Source organism: Xiphophorus hellerii, chromosome 6, assembly GCF_003331165.1.
Source record: "Xiphophorus hellerii strain 12219 chromosome 6, Xiphophorus_hellerii-4.1, whole genome shotgun sequence".
NCBI classification, from domain to species: Eukaryota; Metazoa; Chordata; class Actinopteri; order Cyprinodontiformes; family Poeciliidae; genus Xiphophorus; species Xiphophorus hellerii.
The window spans coordinates 869,635-884,226 of record NC_045677.1 but is presented as its reverse complement, the minus strand read 5'-3'; the positions used below and the strand labels follow the sequence as shown (position 1 = coordinate 884,226).

Here is a 14,592-nt window from a genome sequence, read left to right as displayed (position 1 = left end):
TAAAGTCAGCCTCACATTTCTTGTGTGGCACTCTGGCATGTAGGTAATTCTGAGTAGGGTCTTATTTAATCATTCATTTATTTATTTACTGAGAAATGGAAAACACTTCCAACATATTGGTTACAGGGGCAGATTTTAGCGATAGGGAAAAGCCTGACTGGCATAAAATGGTAGAAACGGAAGAGAAGTGCTTTGAAATACGTTTGTTCAAATGGGAATCTATGTTTGGGTTGGTGTGTGAAATAACCTCGTTATTCCTTGGTGAATGTTTTACAGGAGACTGTTGTGTATGATAAGTATGTATCACCTGTGATATTATGTCTTCACACTGCTCTCAAGAGGAACTTGAGCAAAAATATTTTCAGCCACTGCATGTCAAGATGTGCGGTTTGTAGTCGTGAGGATGGACATGGCAGGACCCAGGTATAGTGGAAAATGATGGTTTTCAATGACGAATTGATACACAAAAATCCAGGCAGCACAGGTGAGTAATAGTTTTGACTCTGGTAGCAACTGGAACAAACTTTCGACAACTGATGTAAGACTCCTGACAATTGATGATAGACAAGGATCCAACAAGGAACAAGAGACACAAGTGGGTATGAATACACAGGGAAGGTAATAAGGGGAGACGAGGGACAGCTGGGAACAATCAAGAGGCAGACTGGACGACACAGGAACTAAATAAACACACAGAAAACTAAATCCTCACACTAAAGACCTTTTGTTGGCCTACCTCATGGCTACATAAAAACACTGTGAAATGATTGGTAGCAAATATTAAATCTTTTTACAGGACAACATGCATCTTTGCAACTTCACACACAACAACCAAAACATGAAAAGTTCCAACTGTAAACAGTGAGATATTCTCTGCTGGATGCTAAGTGATCTAACCTTTAGTTTGGCTGTGAGCCATCATGTGTGTGGAAAACAAAAAGGTGACATTCTGAAACATTATTGCTTCTAGTTCATTGTGTGAAAATCTTCCATTGTACTCAGCAGATGAACATAGTTGAACAAGCCAACCAGATGATTCCTCTTTTATTGTGCATGAGATATTTTTAAGCAAAACATATTTACTCTGTTATGTACAGTATATATGCATCATGTACACGATGTTGGCCAGACTAATACCAGTTTAGAACATCTGTGTATTGCAGAGTAAACATGCAATATCTCATTCAAGCACACTGAAGCTGCTACATGAATCTCAAATTATTGGTCATACTACAAAAGACAGCTTTAACTTCTGTTTTTAACCAAATTTTACATATATAAGCAAGAAATATTAAAATATTTTTTATTACGGGACATGATATTTAAACATAAAAATCATGTTTTTTGTTGGTGTGAAAAACGTAAGAGCTTCTTGGAAAGGACAGAAGAAGGCTGATGCACTGCCTGATGTAGCCACTGGGGTCCAGAATTGATTGAGTGCAATAGGAACTAAATGTTTAATGCTATTACCAATGACTCACAAATACATCAACTCTACTGTAGGAGCTGCAATGAGGTGGAAGCTTCTTTTCATGTTATAAAAGATTTTATACTTTATCTTCCTTTAATGAACTATTTCTTGTTAATGTGTTCATGAATTTGCAGATCAATTTTTGCATAACCCAGTTGTATTGTGAAAGTAACTGATGCAGTTAGAATCCTGACAATATACCTGACTTAAACTGCTTCAAGTTACATTATCTGACAGGGAGTTCCAATAAATAAACAGAACAAATAGTTTTGTTATGAAATTAAAATTTTCTATCTATGCATGGTTTTTGTTACATTTTAGGAAATGTCTAAAACCATCTTTTTTTATTGTTATGTATGCTATAGATTGCAAATGCAATTTTAACCAGAAGATGTTACCCACACAGATGAGTTGTTGACACTTTATCTGTGTCCTCATTTAGTGCTGTCTCTATTTATTCATTGATCTTTTTGTTTGTTAAAAGCCATGTTAAGTCACATGACAGTCAGCGAAATTGTGTTTGAACCTGTTGGAGGAACAATTTCCTGCTATAATAATGTGTTTGTCTGTCAGATAGAAAAAAACTGTTCTTGTGTAAATGGTACATTTTGTGAAGTATTCAAGGAATAAAACTGTCCGTCCAACAGCTAGTCTGATTATTTCTTTAGAGAGCCAGTTGAATTGTACATGAGACATCGTCTTAATATAAGGAGCACGAAATGACAGATGAGGTCATGGAGAAACATTAAACCTTAAAGATATTTTGCATATTTGAAAGTGAAATAGAATGCATGGTCTGTCTTTATAAGACCTTGGAGTTGCAACACACAATGGCTGATAAATCAATCTGATTCAAGCTTGGCTTGCTGTCCACTTACCAGGTCCTGCCTTCAGTTACAACTGCACTGGTTACCATAACAATTGTTAGTGAAACCATCAGTTTGACAGACATATTTGATCCTCATTTTATTTGTGGTGTTAACACTGAATTCATCACTATTAATCCATGAATTCAACGTAGTTAGTATTTTAGAACCAGTTCATGTCAAATATTATCTTAAAGAACTTGATCCATCTTCCTTGTTTATTTATAACAGCTGAAGTCTTGTTATATTCAAGTCAAGTTTATTTGTATAGCACATTTTAGCGATAAGAATTTTGATGTGATTTACATAATAAAAACAACACAATGAACAAACACAAAATATTACTATTACTATTTGCATTCAGATCCTCTGTTGTAAGAGCAGGGGGCTCGGAGTTTTGGAGGATGGAGGCGGGGTGGAGGCGCTCATGCTTCCCCCACAAGATGCCACCCTGGGCAGTTGCCCATATCAGAAACCACCGCTATTGTTGAAAAAGTCTTGCCATAGGCTATTTCTTAGTATTTAGTTTTTTTATTTATTCTTTGTGTTCTTTGTGCATTTGTATTTTGTTCTCCTAGATCAGTGTTGCTGTTTTCCAGCCGATTTGTTGTTTCCTTGAGTCTCTGTTCATCTCAGGTTGATTATGCATCTTTCCTCAATCTGCCTCTTGGCTTTCTCATCCAGCTAAAGACGGTTAATAATCAACCACCTGCCTCGTCAGCATTCAGATTTGGAGTGACTCTATACGACACAGTGTCATTTCAGTCTGTCCAATGCAAAGGAAGGAGGAAATAATTTTTTGTTTTTTTTATTGGAACATAATGTATAAAAAACATAACAGAATTTATAAACTATTTAAGTAAAAAATATTAGAGCATTCCACATAAACAAGATCAACTTTTTTCTTTATATTGTTGGTACACTAAAAGAAAACTACTTTCAAGGACTTTTATCTGATTTATCATTGTTGCTTTACAGAAAACCGACCTAAATACTATACAGCACTGCTGAAGTACTTAACATATCCTTGGCTGTAATACCGGCAACTTTCTGTTAATGGGAATCCAATGTTCTGACTCTCTGAATTGAATGTTCATTCATTTGTTTTAACTTTATTATTGATAAACAATAAGGCAGGAGGATCAATCTGAAGTTGGTGACTGAAAACCTTATTTTCTTCATCATGTACCTCTATTCATCCTCCTATCAGAAAGCATGAAATGTGTTCAGATAAATGTAAAAAAAAAAAAAAAGGACAGACAGAAAATACTGTGCACCTCAGATAGGAGCTGATGACTCAGCTGTTTGGATGTTTTTGTGCCTTTTGTGATTTCTTCTGCAGCAGAGGATAGTTGTTGTGATGAAGACAATGATGACTGTGATTAGGATGAAGATGATGCCAACCCAAGCTCCAAGGCTTAAATCTACAGGAACAGAAAGAGTCTCAGTTAGAAAAATACTTCATGTAGGAAACCTGTTTGTGGGGAAACTCCAGGTTTTCTGGCTGGATTCCAGGCTGTATGAAGAAACCTGCTCACTTTGAGAACACCTGTGTTTCTCTGGTCCCTGCCTGACACGAGATGTTCATTTATAAAATTGTATTGATACTGAAGCGGTCATAGGAGAATTTTCTCACATAAATCTAATGTTCTACAACTCACTCGTACATATTTTGCGACATGGCTTAATACACTGGAGACCAGCTTCAGATATACTTATTACATATTACAGAAGGACATTTTAATGACTGTCCTGCCTGCAGACACCCAAGATGGAAGAGCTCAGGAATATGATCTGCTTAAATTATTAATTTAAAATTTCCAGACATCAAAGTAAGGTACTAAGATCCAAATTTCACATTCATTTGTTTTCTTTCTATAGATGCAGCAGTTAGTATTTAAACACATAAGACACCCAGGCTGAATTCACCCCATCTTCAACAAGATGGTAAAATCTCCTTGGGTGAATTTTCACAGCTCAAATATCTTGCTTATCTTAACAGAGGTCACAGAAATCTAATAGATGTTTATATGTGGGTAAAACATATTTTACCCACATATACCAACACATAAATAACTGATATTTGAGAGAAAGTAACTAATTACAATAGCTCTACTGCTTCACTACACTATGGATAAAACACTTAACTCTTCTCAGCTTCTGTTTTATGTCTACGTGTGCAAGCACCTTGTGTGAAGTGTGTGTCTCCTCGTCTACACTGCTGTGTGCTCCAGGCTCCAAGTTGGGTGGCTTTAGGTCTGGAGGGAATGAAAGCTGCCACCATGAAGCAGTAGCTCTGTCCAGCATCCAGTCCTGAAACTTCTGCTGAGCTGGAGTCAGCAATCTTATCTTTCTGTAAGGTAGAAATCAGATTTTTGACACTGTTGAAAGCACAAAGATCCACTCCACTAAAAATAAACTTCAAACTAAACCTGGTGTACTATTTGTGGAGTAAAAGCTAGATATTTTAAACCATTTTAGATCCTCAGCTTTGACACCAAGAGAACTGCTAAACAAGAAACAGCTTTTTTCAGTTTTGACATTTTATTTCTCATAACTTATGAAAGTCAAACAATCTTTTCTTAAACATTTAAAATACACCTAGATCAAAGCTTTTGTGGGTTTGTCTGCTCTGTCTTCTCAAACCCCCAGCTCATGGCAGATAGCTGCTCACACTGAGCCAGGTTCTGGTTCTGCCAGAGGTTTCTTGCAATCATGTTAGTGTTCCTTTAGGCCAGTGGTGAGGAAAAGCCATTATGAAGCCTTTGGTGCAAATGAGTGGCTTCATAAGACCATTATGACCATTATACAGGTGAGGCTGCATTGGATGATGCATCCTCACCTGCATCATCCAATCACTTTGTCCCTGCCTCAGCCAATCCTCAATCAAGAATCCCTTTAAAAGGCTCATCATCCATGGATCCACCTGCACCACCGTGCTTCTGCCCACCTCCACCCCGTCTTCCCAGGCTCCCCTCCTTTCCTGTCTCTACTCCAGCACCAGTGTCTGGCTCCAGGAGAAGAAGACCCTAATCCTCGTCCTAAGCTGTCAATTCAAGCTGGTGGTGATTCTCAGCATACAAGTCTTCTGCTGGGGTCCAACTGCCAAAGAACCTACTTTCAAGTCAAATAAAACTCTCTAATTGCTGCTTTTGTCTTTGTGAGTCTCTCCAGATTCAATCATTTACTGTACATAGCACATTTTCAGAAATTCAAAGTCATTTACATGATTGGAAGGAAATAAAGCAAGCAATAAACCTTACACTGCAGTTGCAAACTTAAGGGAAAACAATGACCGGTTGAAAAACAGACTAAACTTTCATTTAGTTGTTAATTGAAGGCAGTTGTGAAAATGTGATTTCAGTTTAGATTTAAAGAAACTCAGTGTTTCAGTTGTTTTTGGAAGTTTGTTCCAGATGTGTGGTGCATAGAAGCCGAATGCTGCTTCTCCATGTCTGGTTCTAGTTCTGGGGATGCAGAGCAGATAAAGGCTGGTAACCTTTATCTAACCAGTTAGGTTAGTTAACTGGTACTTAACCTAACCCATTAAGTACTGCATCAGAGAGTCCAATCCAGCTTTCTAGATGTTTCAATAATCATGGTCAATTGTGTTGAACACCACACTGAGGTCCAACAGAACCAGCACTGTGGTTCTTCCACAGTCTGTTGATATGAATGCCACTGAACACGTTGATTCTCAGGACTGTGGTGAGCATGGAAACCAGACTGAAAAACATCAAAGCAGTTGGTCATCAGGAAGCTATTTAACTGTTGCAACAGCTTTTTAAATCACTCTGCTGGTAAATGATCCTAGCCTTTGCCTTGCTATGCATTTCTGCTTGATTTTGATCTCCCTTCAGTGTTCCGCCTGTGCTTTATTAATTAATCTAAACCAAATATTTTTCATAATATGCAAGAAAAAAACTTCCTTCACCTAGTTAAAAAGCACACATTTCTCTGTTAGTTTTACTCACAATAGCAAGTTATATTACTATTTTACTTTAGGATACGTTAAATCCTTGTTTCAAGTTGCATGAACAAAATTTCTGATCTGATAAATAAATTTTATTAAACATCACAATGAATTCTGCTCCAAAACATTTAGTGTGAATTCTCAAGCTTTACAATCTGTTAGTAGCAATAAAACCAACATTTGCTTTAATGACACACAAGAGTTAGATCGATGTAACACACTTCCATCTCATTCCCGGTGCCACACAGGAGACAAAAACACGCTGCTAAGCACACTGGGAAATATTTCCCACTCCTGTCTTTTTCTTCTTTCAGTTTTTTTAAGTGCTAACCTAAAAACTCTAGTTTATCCAACTCTTGAATGTTTAACAAAATTAATAAAAAGTTAACACAACTTACTGCTCTAAATTTGTCTTTTATAAACTCGCACATTTAGGTTCAAAATCTAGATCTCGCTAAATTAAGAGACCATACTGTATAAGCAATTCAGCTTCTACATTTTTCTGAGACAATATTTTTAGTGATGTTTGGTTATAGCAAAAAAATACTTCATGGCTAATAAGATTCGAAAAGTGTCTCTAAGGATTCTGCATAGATGTTATCGTGATAATATTGCAATATTTAGATATCGGCCAAAAGTTCATTTTACAGCAACTCTGAGGAAACCATCATTCATCCTTTCTGGGACCTCTCTTATTCAAATGTTTTAGAAATATATTTTTTATTTCTAAAAAGAAACTTGATAATAGATGTACTGTTTAACTTTACAACTATGTCAGGTGGTTTCTTCTGTTTGAAAACTCCAAGAAATAAAGTCTTAGTTGTAAACTTAATGTTAATTTAGCTAAATTTAATATCCACTGCTGTAAATTTCTCAAGTCAAAACCCAAATTGAATGCCTGTTTTTACCTATGTATCTTCATATTTGTCTTCTTTAAAGTACTGTACCAATGCAAAAGCCTTAAAGACTTTATCAAGTTGAATTTAATTTTTCATGTAATCTGCCCAACTTTGTTGTATTTTTCCTTTTCCCAATTCTATCTTTTGTTCTCTTGCTTGCTTTAAGCCTCAACATACATTCATTCATTATGTATGTTTTTGTAATTTGTTGTACACACACAAACACGCGCACCCCCCCCCCCCCCCCACACACACACACACACACACATACACTCATATACTGTATGTATATGTATATGTATATACATATACAGTACAGACCAAAAGTTTGGACACAACTGTGTCCAAACTTTTGGTCTGTACTGTATGCATGTGTGTGTGCGTGCGTGCGTGCGTGCGTGCGTGCGTGCGTGCGTGGGTGGGTAGGCGTGTGTGTGTGATATATGTTTTGCTGAACTGAGGTTTTAAAAACATTTCAAAACAAGAAGGGGTTGACCATCATATCACAGCTGTTGATATAAAACAGAGTTTCTAAAGCGCTGATAGAGATACTGTTCTCAAATAAGCAGCATACCTTTCCTGTGCTTCCAGACTTGTAGTAGATGATCTTATACTTCAGATCATTTTTCAGAATGTCCTTGATAGTTTGCTGCTTCCCTCCCACAGTGATGGAGGTCAGTGGATGTGTGATGTTGAGGATGACGGTGCCCTCATCAACATCCGTGATGGAAAATTCCAAAGCGCTGATATTGCCTACCGAGATGAGACAGCAGTGATAATGAGATGTTTTGTCTGGCTTAACATATTAGGAATCTGGGATGTTATTGGATGAGAATGGAATTTGGATTAGCAAGAAAGCCATAAATGGAAGAAAATGCAAAAGCTGTCAAGTGCTCACATGTCTGTGTGTGGGTGTTTGGTAATGTGATACCTACTCTCTTTGTAGGGGTTAAACACTGGGGCATAGGTGTGAGGAAAGTCATAGTCCAAGCCAAACTCATCAGCAAGGTGGTCAGAGTCTGATCTAATATCAGCTTCATAGTTCCTGTGAAGACAGAAAATCTTTCCTAAATTTTCTCTCTTTCTGGGGTTTGTTTGTTCTGTACTGAGCAGCTGCCAACCCCCATCCAAACTCGTACAGTTTGCCTGACTGAGTTTAACTTCAGCATTTACTCTGACTTTTAAAGCAGCTCAAGTGTCTAGGTTACATGGTTGTGATGCAGGCAGCAAACCTTAGCACATCAGTTCCTGTCTGCATTTCACTGAAATTTGATCAGGCAGTTTAATTCTATTAATTTTATAATTATGAAGTCAATTCATAGCACATGTTGTCTCAAAGACAGTTACAAGTCTGTGGTATTTTTGGGGGATATTTTTCAAAGCAACTAACACCCTGAGCAGAAAACATTGAATTAACAAAGACAGGAAGCAACAGGAAGATAATAGTCATAGCTGCTAATTTCATTTCTTCAGACCTGATGCAACACATATAAATGTAGACTTATAGAATAAAAGGTGAATATTCCTGAACTACCAAGTTTTATGTTGATTTTTAAGAAAAGTTGCCCCTTTCTAAAGTTTTTCTATAACATTTCAACTGCTTTCATAAAGGAATATTACACTCATGTATCAAATTTCAAATTAAATCCCTTCAAGTGTTCATTAAAGGTACCTTTGTCTCTTGAGTTTTACAAGAGATGGTAGAAGTCACTTTAACTCATCATAATGAATTAATGGTGATAGAAAAGGCAGGTAAAAAATAAAATTCTCTGAGAAAAATATATTTATTTTATAACATAAACTGTGAAAAGTTTTAAATGTCATCAATAAGGTCTCACTTGTTCGATGCTTCAAGCTGTTGAGTCAAATCACATTCAGTCTCCGACATGCTGAAGCAGTTATCAACATCCATCCAGTTGTGATCTCTGAAAGGTTTATGACAAAATTACATTTTAGCAGAAGAAAAACCTCCAAACACGACAAGACAATTATTTTAGACCAAAGAAACAAACAGCAGATGTTGTAAACAAGAAGAGGTTAGACGAAGTCATTGTTTTGTAAGTCACAAGTAAATCTCAAGTCAAATTTCAAGTGAAGTCCCTAGTAAACGCATGCAAGCACCAAGTCAAGATAAAATCCTAGACTTTTGATTTCAAGTATTAAACAAGTCATTTGATCAATTACTTTTATTAATTACTGGGTGATAATTCATAACATCTGAATTGTTAAAATAATTTTGAAAAGTGTTGTTGATTGTCTGAACAACCAGCGATAGAAGCTGAACTTCAAAATGCTGGAAAATTACTAGTGATGTTGCTTTTTTCTGGAAATATTTGCCAAAAAAAAATTCAACTGTCACAAAACAGGAAAAAAAATATTATCCAGAATAAAAAACAAAATAAATCAAATATTCCCCATGTCAACCAACTGCAACAATAAATCCCTGATTTATAATATTACTTGATAAAGATCAAATCCTTAAATTAACAAATCAAATTATTTATTCATCTGTATCAAAACAGGCTTTGTTGTAGAGCTGATTTTAATAGAAATGATTACTGCAGCATCTACCTGCTCAGATGCACTTTAGGTTAAGACCCAAAGCTCAGAGACTTGCCATGTACACTTTTGGCTCTCCAGGCAAGAAGGACGGAATGATGTTGAGTCTTTGAAAAAGGAATAATGAGACTGGTACAAAAACTGTTAATCCCAGAATGCACTGAATTTACCTACTTTCAGTTTATATCTTCCTAATGGACATTCTGAAGGAAGGGGAATGAATTGGTGAGACATAGATTAGCGTGTGAGAGCTCTGTGTTTGCTGGCGAAGTGAGGCACAGCAACTTTGAAGTATCCCTGGATCCAGAGTACATACAGTTGGTGACTCTATTCCAGCCTTGACCCTGGCCTATTAAAGCTCTGCAGAGAGGACGCTGTCTCTATTTCAGTTGCTGAGCCGACGTTGCTAACCACCTGTCACTGCTTCCCATCCTTACTGGAATCCTGGAGCTGAGCAAAAAACCATGGTCCCACACACATTGTCCTGCCACTGCACTGTTCTGCACCAGATCAAGTTCACCCCACAGTCTGAGCTAACATGGACCAGCCAAACAGTGCCGCCACCTGCCAGCACTCACGCTGCGCTGGTGACAATTGTCTCAACTGTCACCAGCTTGAAATTACCAACAGGTCTGGAGGAACATTCTGGTCTGCAATTAAAGTCTTACTGAAAATGCATTAACACTATTGTATAGAATGGTGCTGCTGTAGCCTATGGGACATTTGGATGACTCTGTGCACAAGTCATCTTTTTTTCTTTCCCAACTTTTCCCAAACCTCTTGGATAGCTCTGGATGAACAGACATCGCCAGCACCGTCATCATCTTTGCTTTCTTTGTAGTATGCAGAATGAAAGCAGATAAACGGAACAGTAGAAGCAGTCCACAGGAGGTGGAATTGCTGGAAAATGGTCAGGACCATGCGCTGGGCTGAACCCTTCACCTGGAACAGTTTAATTATTACGTGCCTGGCATACCCATGAAACCAGACAGAAAACAAACTTTCTACTTGGTTTAAGATCTCAAGTCTTTTCAAGTAAAATGTTTCACATTCAATTGAAGTCTTAAGTCATTGGTTTGAAAGTATAAGTCAAGTCCTAAGTCTTTTGAGGTTTTATCAAGTTAAGTCTGAAGTCACAAGTTTGTGACTTAAGTCATGGAATCTAGATTCCAAGTCATGTGACTCTGCCTAAGTCTAACAGGCAACAACTGATCATTAAAGGCAGGATAAAAAAAATGTGTCCTCACTTACTTTTCAGAGTACATGACGGTATATGTATGCTCAGACTCTTCAACAGTCCATTTGAGAATAGTTTGAAAATCTAGAGATGTCCAATGAACATTCTGTGCTTTGGGAACAGAAGTGTCACCTGGAAATATGAACAGAAAATATTTGTCTCTTTAGAATGGAAGTGTTTTTTACTCCTTTCACTGAAAGTTTAGCATTATGATATGTGGCTTTACGTTTTGTGATTCTATGATCTTCCTTCCTTATTTTCTTCTGTTTGAGAGTAAAATACTCAACACGTTATGCTTGATACACTTTCATTAAACATACATTCACCACCATTTATAAATTTAATGTACAATTAATGGAACAAAACATTCAATGAACAATGGTCCAAGTTTAGCCTTTTCTTGCTAAAAAAAAACAGGTTCTGTTCTCTAGAAGACTTGGCAGTCTAAAAAAGTTCAAATGAAATCAGATGATGCTGTTCAACAATTTTGTGTCCATGAAGATGCAGTGTCATCAAAGGTGAAGGAAAAATACCATAAATTGCACTATCTCTGTCTAATTACATATAAATATCCATATAGTATAATATTTGTAACTTTTTTTGACACCACTTGTGGTTTTTAATGTAGGCTATTTGGGTGACATTAGAAAATTCTCAGATACTTTCTTGCATTTTAATTGGTTGAGTAGAGGGAGGGGCTTCGCAAGGGTGCCATTCATTTGAGAACCACCACTGACCGGCATTACCCGGTAGGAGGGGTTCACACAGGGCTGTGGTCAGGAAAAGGGAAGCACTCTTGCACACTTGATGACTTTTCAAAACCCTGTAGGAACTTTCTTTATCTCAAAAAGCAGCGAGAAACAAATCTAGCGGCTTTATTTTGTGTTACTGGAGACTCTGGGGACAAAAATCACCAATCACTCTGCAGTAACTATCCTTACTGAGCAAGCAGTTATAGCTGCCATGAGCCCCTCCCACTTCCTAAACACTACAGTCAGTCTCACACAGCTGCTGTGCAGTCAGAGCAGAGGAGATCCATTCCTCTCTGTGTCCACATTGCAAAGAAATCACATGTGCAAAGCTGAGAAACACTACTGATCAATGCTCACCATTCCAACTCCCACCTCACCATGGGGGTGTATGTCTGAGTTGAGATGGTTTTATACATTAAGGTGGGCTGTGATGTAGACATCCACCAAGTTGTACCGTGGCAACCAATAGAAAACTTCAGCTGCTATGTACACCCTTCAACCCAATGGACCTGAGATTCTGCATTCTTTGGGTGTCTCAAAGTGTTATTGTTAATTTAGACAATTGTATTCTTTAAAGCTGCAGTATGCAACCTTTACAAAAATGTGTTTTTTTAACTGTCACCGTGTCCTCCTGACAGTAAAATACCCATCCATCCATTTTCTAACACCCTTGTCCCTAATGGGGTCAGGAGGTGCTGGTGCCTATCTCCAGCTAATGTTCGGGTGAGAGGCGGGGTCACTCTGGACAGGTCACCAGTCTGTCACAGGGCAACACAGAGACAGACAGGAGCAACAACCATGCACACGCACACACACACCTAGGGAGAATTTAGAGAGACCAATTAACCATGACAGACCATGATTTTTTTTCAGACTGTGGGAGGAAGCGGGAGTACCTGGAGAGAACTCACCATGCACACATGCAAACTCCATGCAGAAAAACCCGGGCGGGGAATCGAACCCGGGACCTTCTTGCTGCAAGGCAACAGTGCTACCAACTGCGCCACTGTGCAGCCCATGACAGTAAAATATAAGACAAGATCAAGCTTCTCCACCTTCTCCCTGAGCTATTAATTCCGTCCAAAGAAATGCACCCTGGTCACAAACAACCAATCAGAACCAGTAGGAGGGTCTTAGTGCTATCAATCAACCTTATCTACATGCTGCTCATTGTGCTAATTGCAGAGAAACAGTTTAGTGTTCCAGAAAAACTGTTAATCTGCCATCATTGTTGGGCATGCAAACTAGCTTTAGCATTCATGACAGGCTCTGCTGTGGTGAACTATCTGTAAATTGACATCACTAAAACCCTCTTTCTGGTTCTGACTGGTTGTTTTTGATGGAGCTGTGTATTTTATGGCCGGTCCATAGGGAGAAGGCTGAGGACCTTAATTTTTTTTCACAGATTATCTGTGTTATATTATACTGTCACAACCTGGTGATAGTTTTAGCAAATTTATAAAAGATATTTTTTATACTGCATCTTTAATACTGATGCTAATGTTACTATGAGGCGATGTGGCGACAGTGGTAGGAGTTTGTCCTGCAATCGACAGGTTGCCAGTTCCATCTCCGCTCTTTCCACTTCTGTCATTCTGACCTTGGCCAAACGTGTCACTCTATCAGTCATACACTTCTCAGTCAGTCTGTCAGGCTCTGTTAGTCTGAGTGTATGAATCTTTGTGTGAGTGACTGACTGAATGTAGTGTGGGGTCCTCTGGTCTTGATACAGCACAAGTACAAGCCATTTATCAAGATCTCCACCCACAGAATTATAATCTGTTACAGATCAGTTAAACAGACTGATAAGTGCTGACCATAGTGTTTTATTTCTGCTAAAAGTAAAGCTTTTATCTGAATCCGCAGGTGAATCAATGAAAGGGTTCAATAAAAAGCAGGGTATCACATGCTGAAAATGTTAAGTTCCTCTGTATTCCTTCAACAGGCAGAGTAAACATGAACTTTTTACTCTGAATCGGATGTGAGGTGGAACACCAGAAAGGAGAAAAAGTTAAACAGTTCCTGAAGATAAACTAAATCATATAAGGTCTGACCGGTGGGTTTCTGAGAAGGCTGTTTATTCACAGGGATACACTGGCAAGTCAGTAAACATTCAGACAATTTCCAACCTAATATCATCCAACTATGTAAATAAAATGTACATCATTGTTAAATTACTTAGGTTGTTTGCAGACGATTGAACTTCTCTCTTACAGACCAATAGACTAGTTATACTCAGTAATGGGATGGTATCCAACAGAAGTAAACCATAAACATGACAGCACCATTTCAAGTGCACTGTGTGGAGTTTTCATAGAGAGGCTGGTGCAGATGACTTGTACCAGAACAGAAGAAAACAATGATCTCATGACTTACCTGTGGTCATGCTCCAAGCAGTCATACATGCTCCCACAGACAGCAGAGTTTTTATACAAGCCATGTTAACACACTAGAATACGTTCCAAGGCAATCTGTGGTCCTTCACTAACTACCTGAGCTGAAAAGAAGCTCATCTGGTTTTCAGCGGCTCAGACTGTTTTTATGTAGCAGGGCAGAGAGCGTGGGAGCTGCTGTGAGGTGGAGCTAGGGGAACATTCAGGGTCCGCCTGCTGTGTGCTGACTCTTTCCACATGTTTGCACGTATGGGGCTCAGTCTGAATTCCTCCCTAAAAGTCCGTGTTGAAGAGCATGAATGCCTTATGACTAATTGTACACATTCATTTGAAAATTGGGAAACATGAGCTTCAGTAATTTTTATTTCTGAGGAGGACTAAGAGAGGACAAAGCAGTGAGTAACACATTGGAATTGCATGTAGTCTGAAAAAGGTTTGTGGT

The 14,592-nt window shown here is 38.2% G+C and overlaps 1 protein-coding gene across 2 annotated transcripts; it reads right to left on the bottom strand.

The window, feature by feature from the left end:
• Positions 1 to 1,028: 1,028 nt before the first annotated feature.
• LOC116721249 (tissue factor-like) lies at positions 1,029 to 14,316 on the bottom strand. Of its 2 annotated transcripts, XM_032564860.1 has the most exons (7): positions 14,134 to 14,316; positions 11,020 to 11,137; positions 9,048 to 9,134; positions 8,145 to 8,254; positions 7,784 to 7,962; positions 4,525 to 4,690; positions 1,029 to 3,761 (listed from the first exon to the last, which is right to left on the bottom strand). In XM_032564860.1, exons 1-7 carry the CDS (start codon positions 14,195 to 14,197, stop codon positions 3,616 to 3,618), a joined length of 870 nt encoding a protein of 289 aa, XP_032420751.1. In that variant the 5' UTR covers positions 14,198 to 14,316; the 3' UTR covers positions 1,029 to 3,615. The 2 variants fall into 2 exon arrangements, with proteins under 2 accessions (XP_032420751.1, XP_032420752.1); XM_032564861.1 differs by lacking the exon at positions 11,020 to 11,137.
• Positions 14,317 to 14,592: the final 276 nt, after the last annotated feature.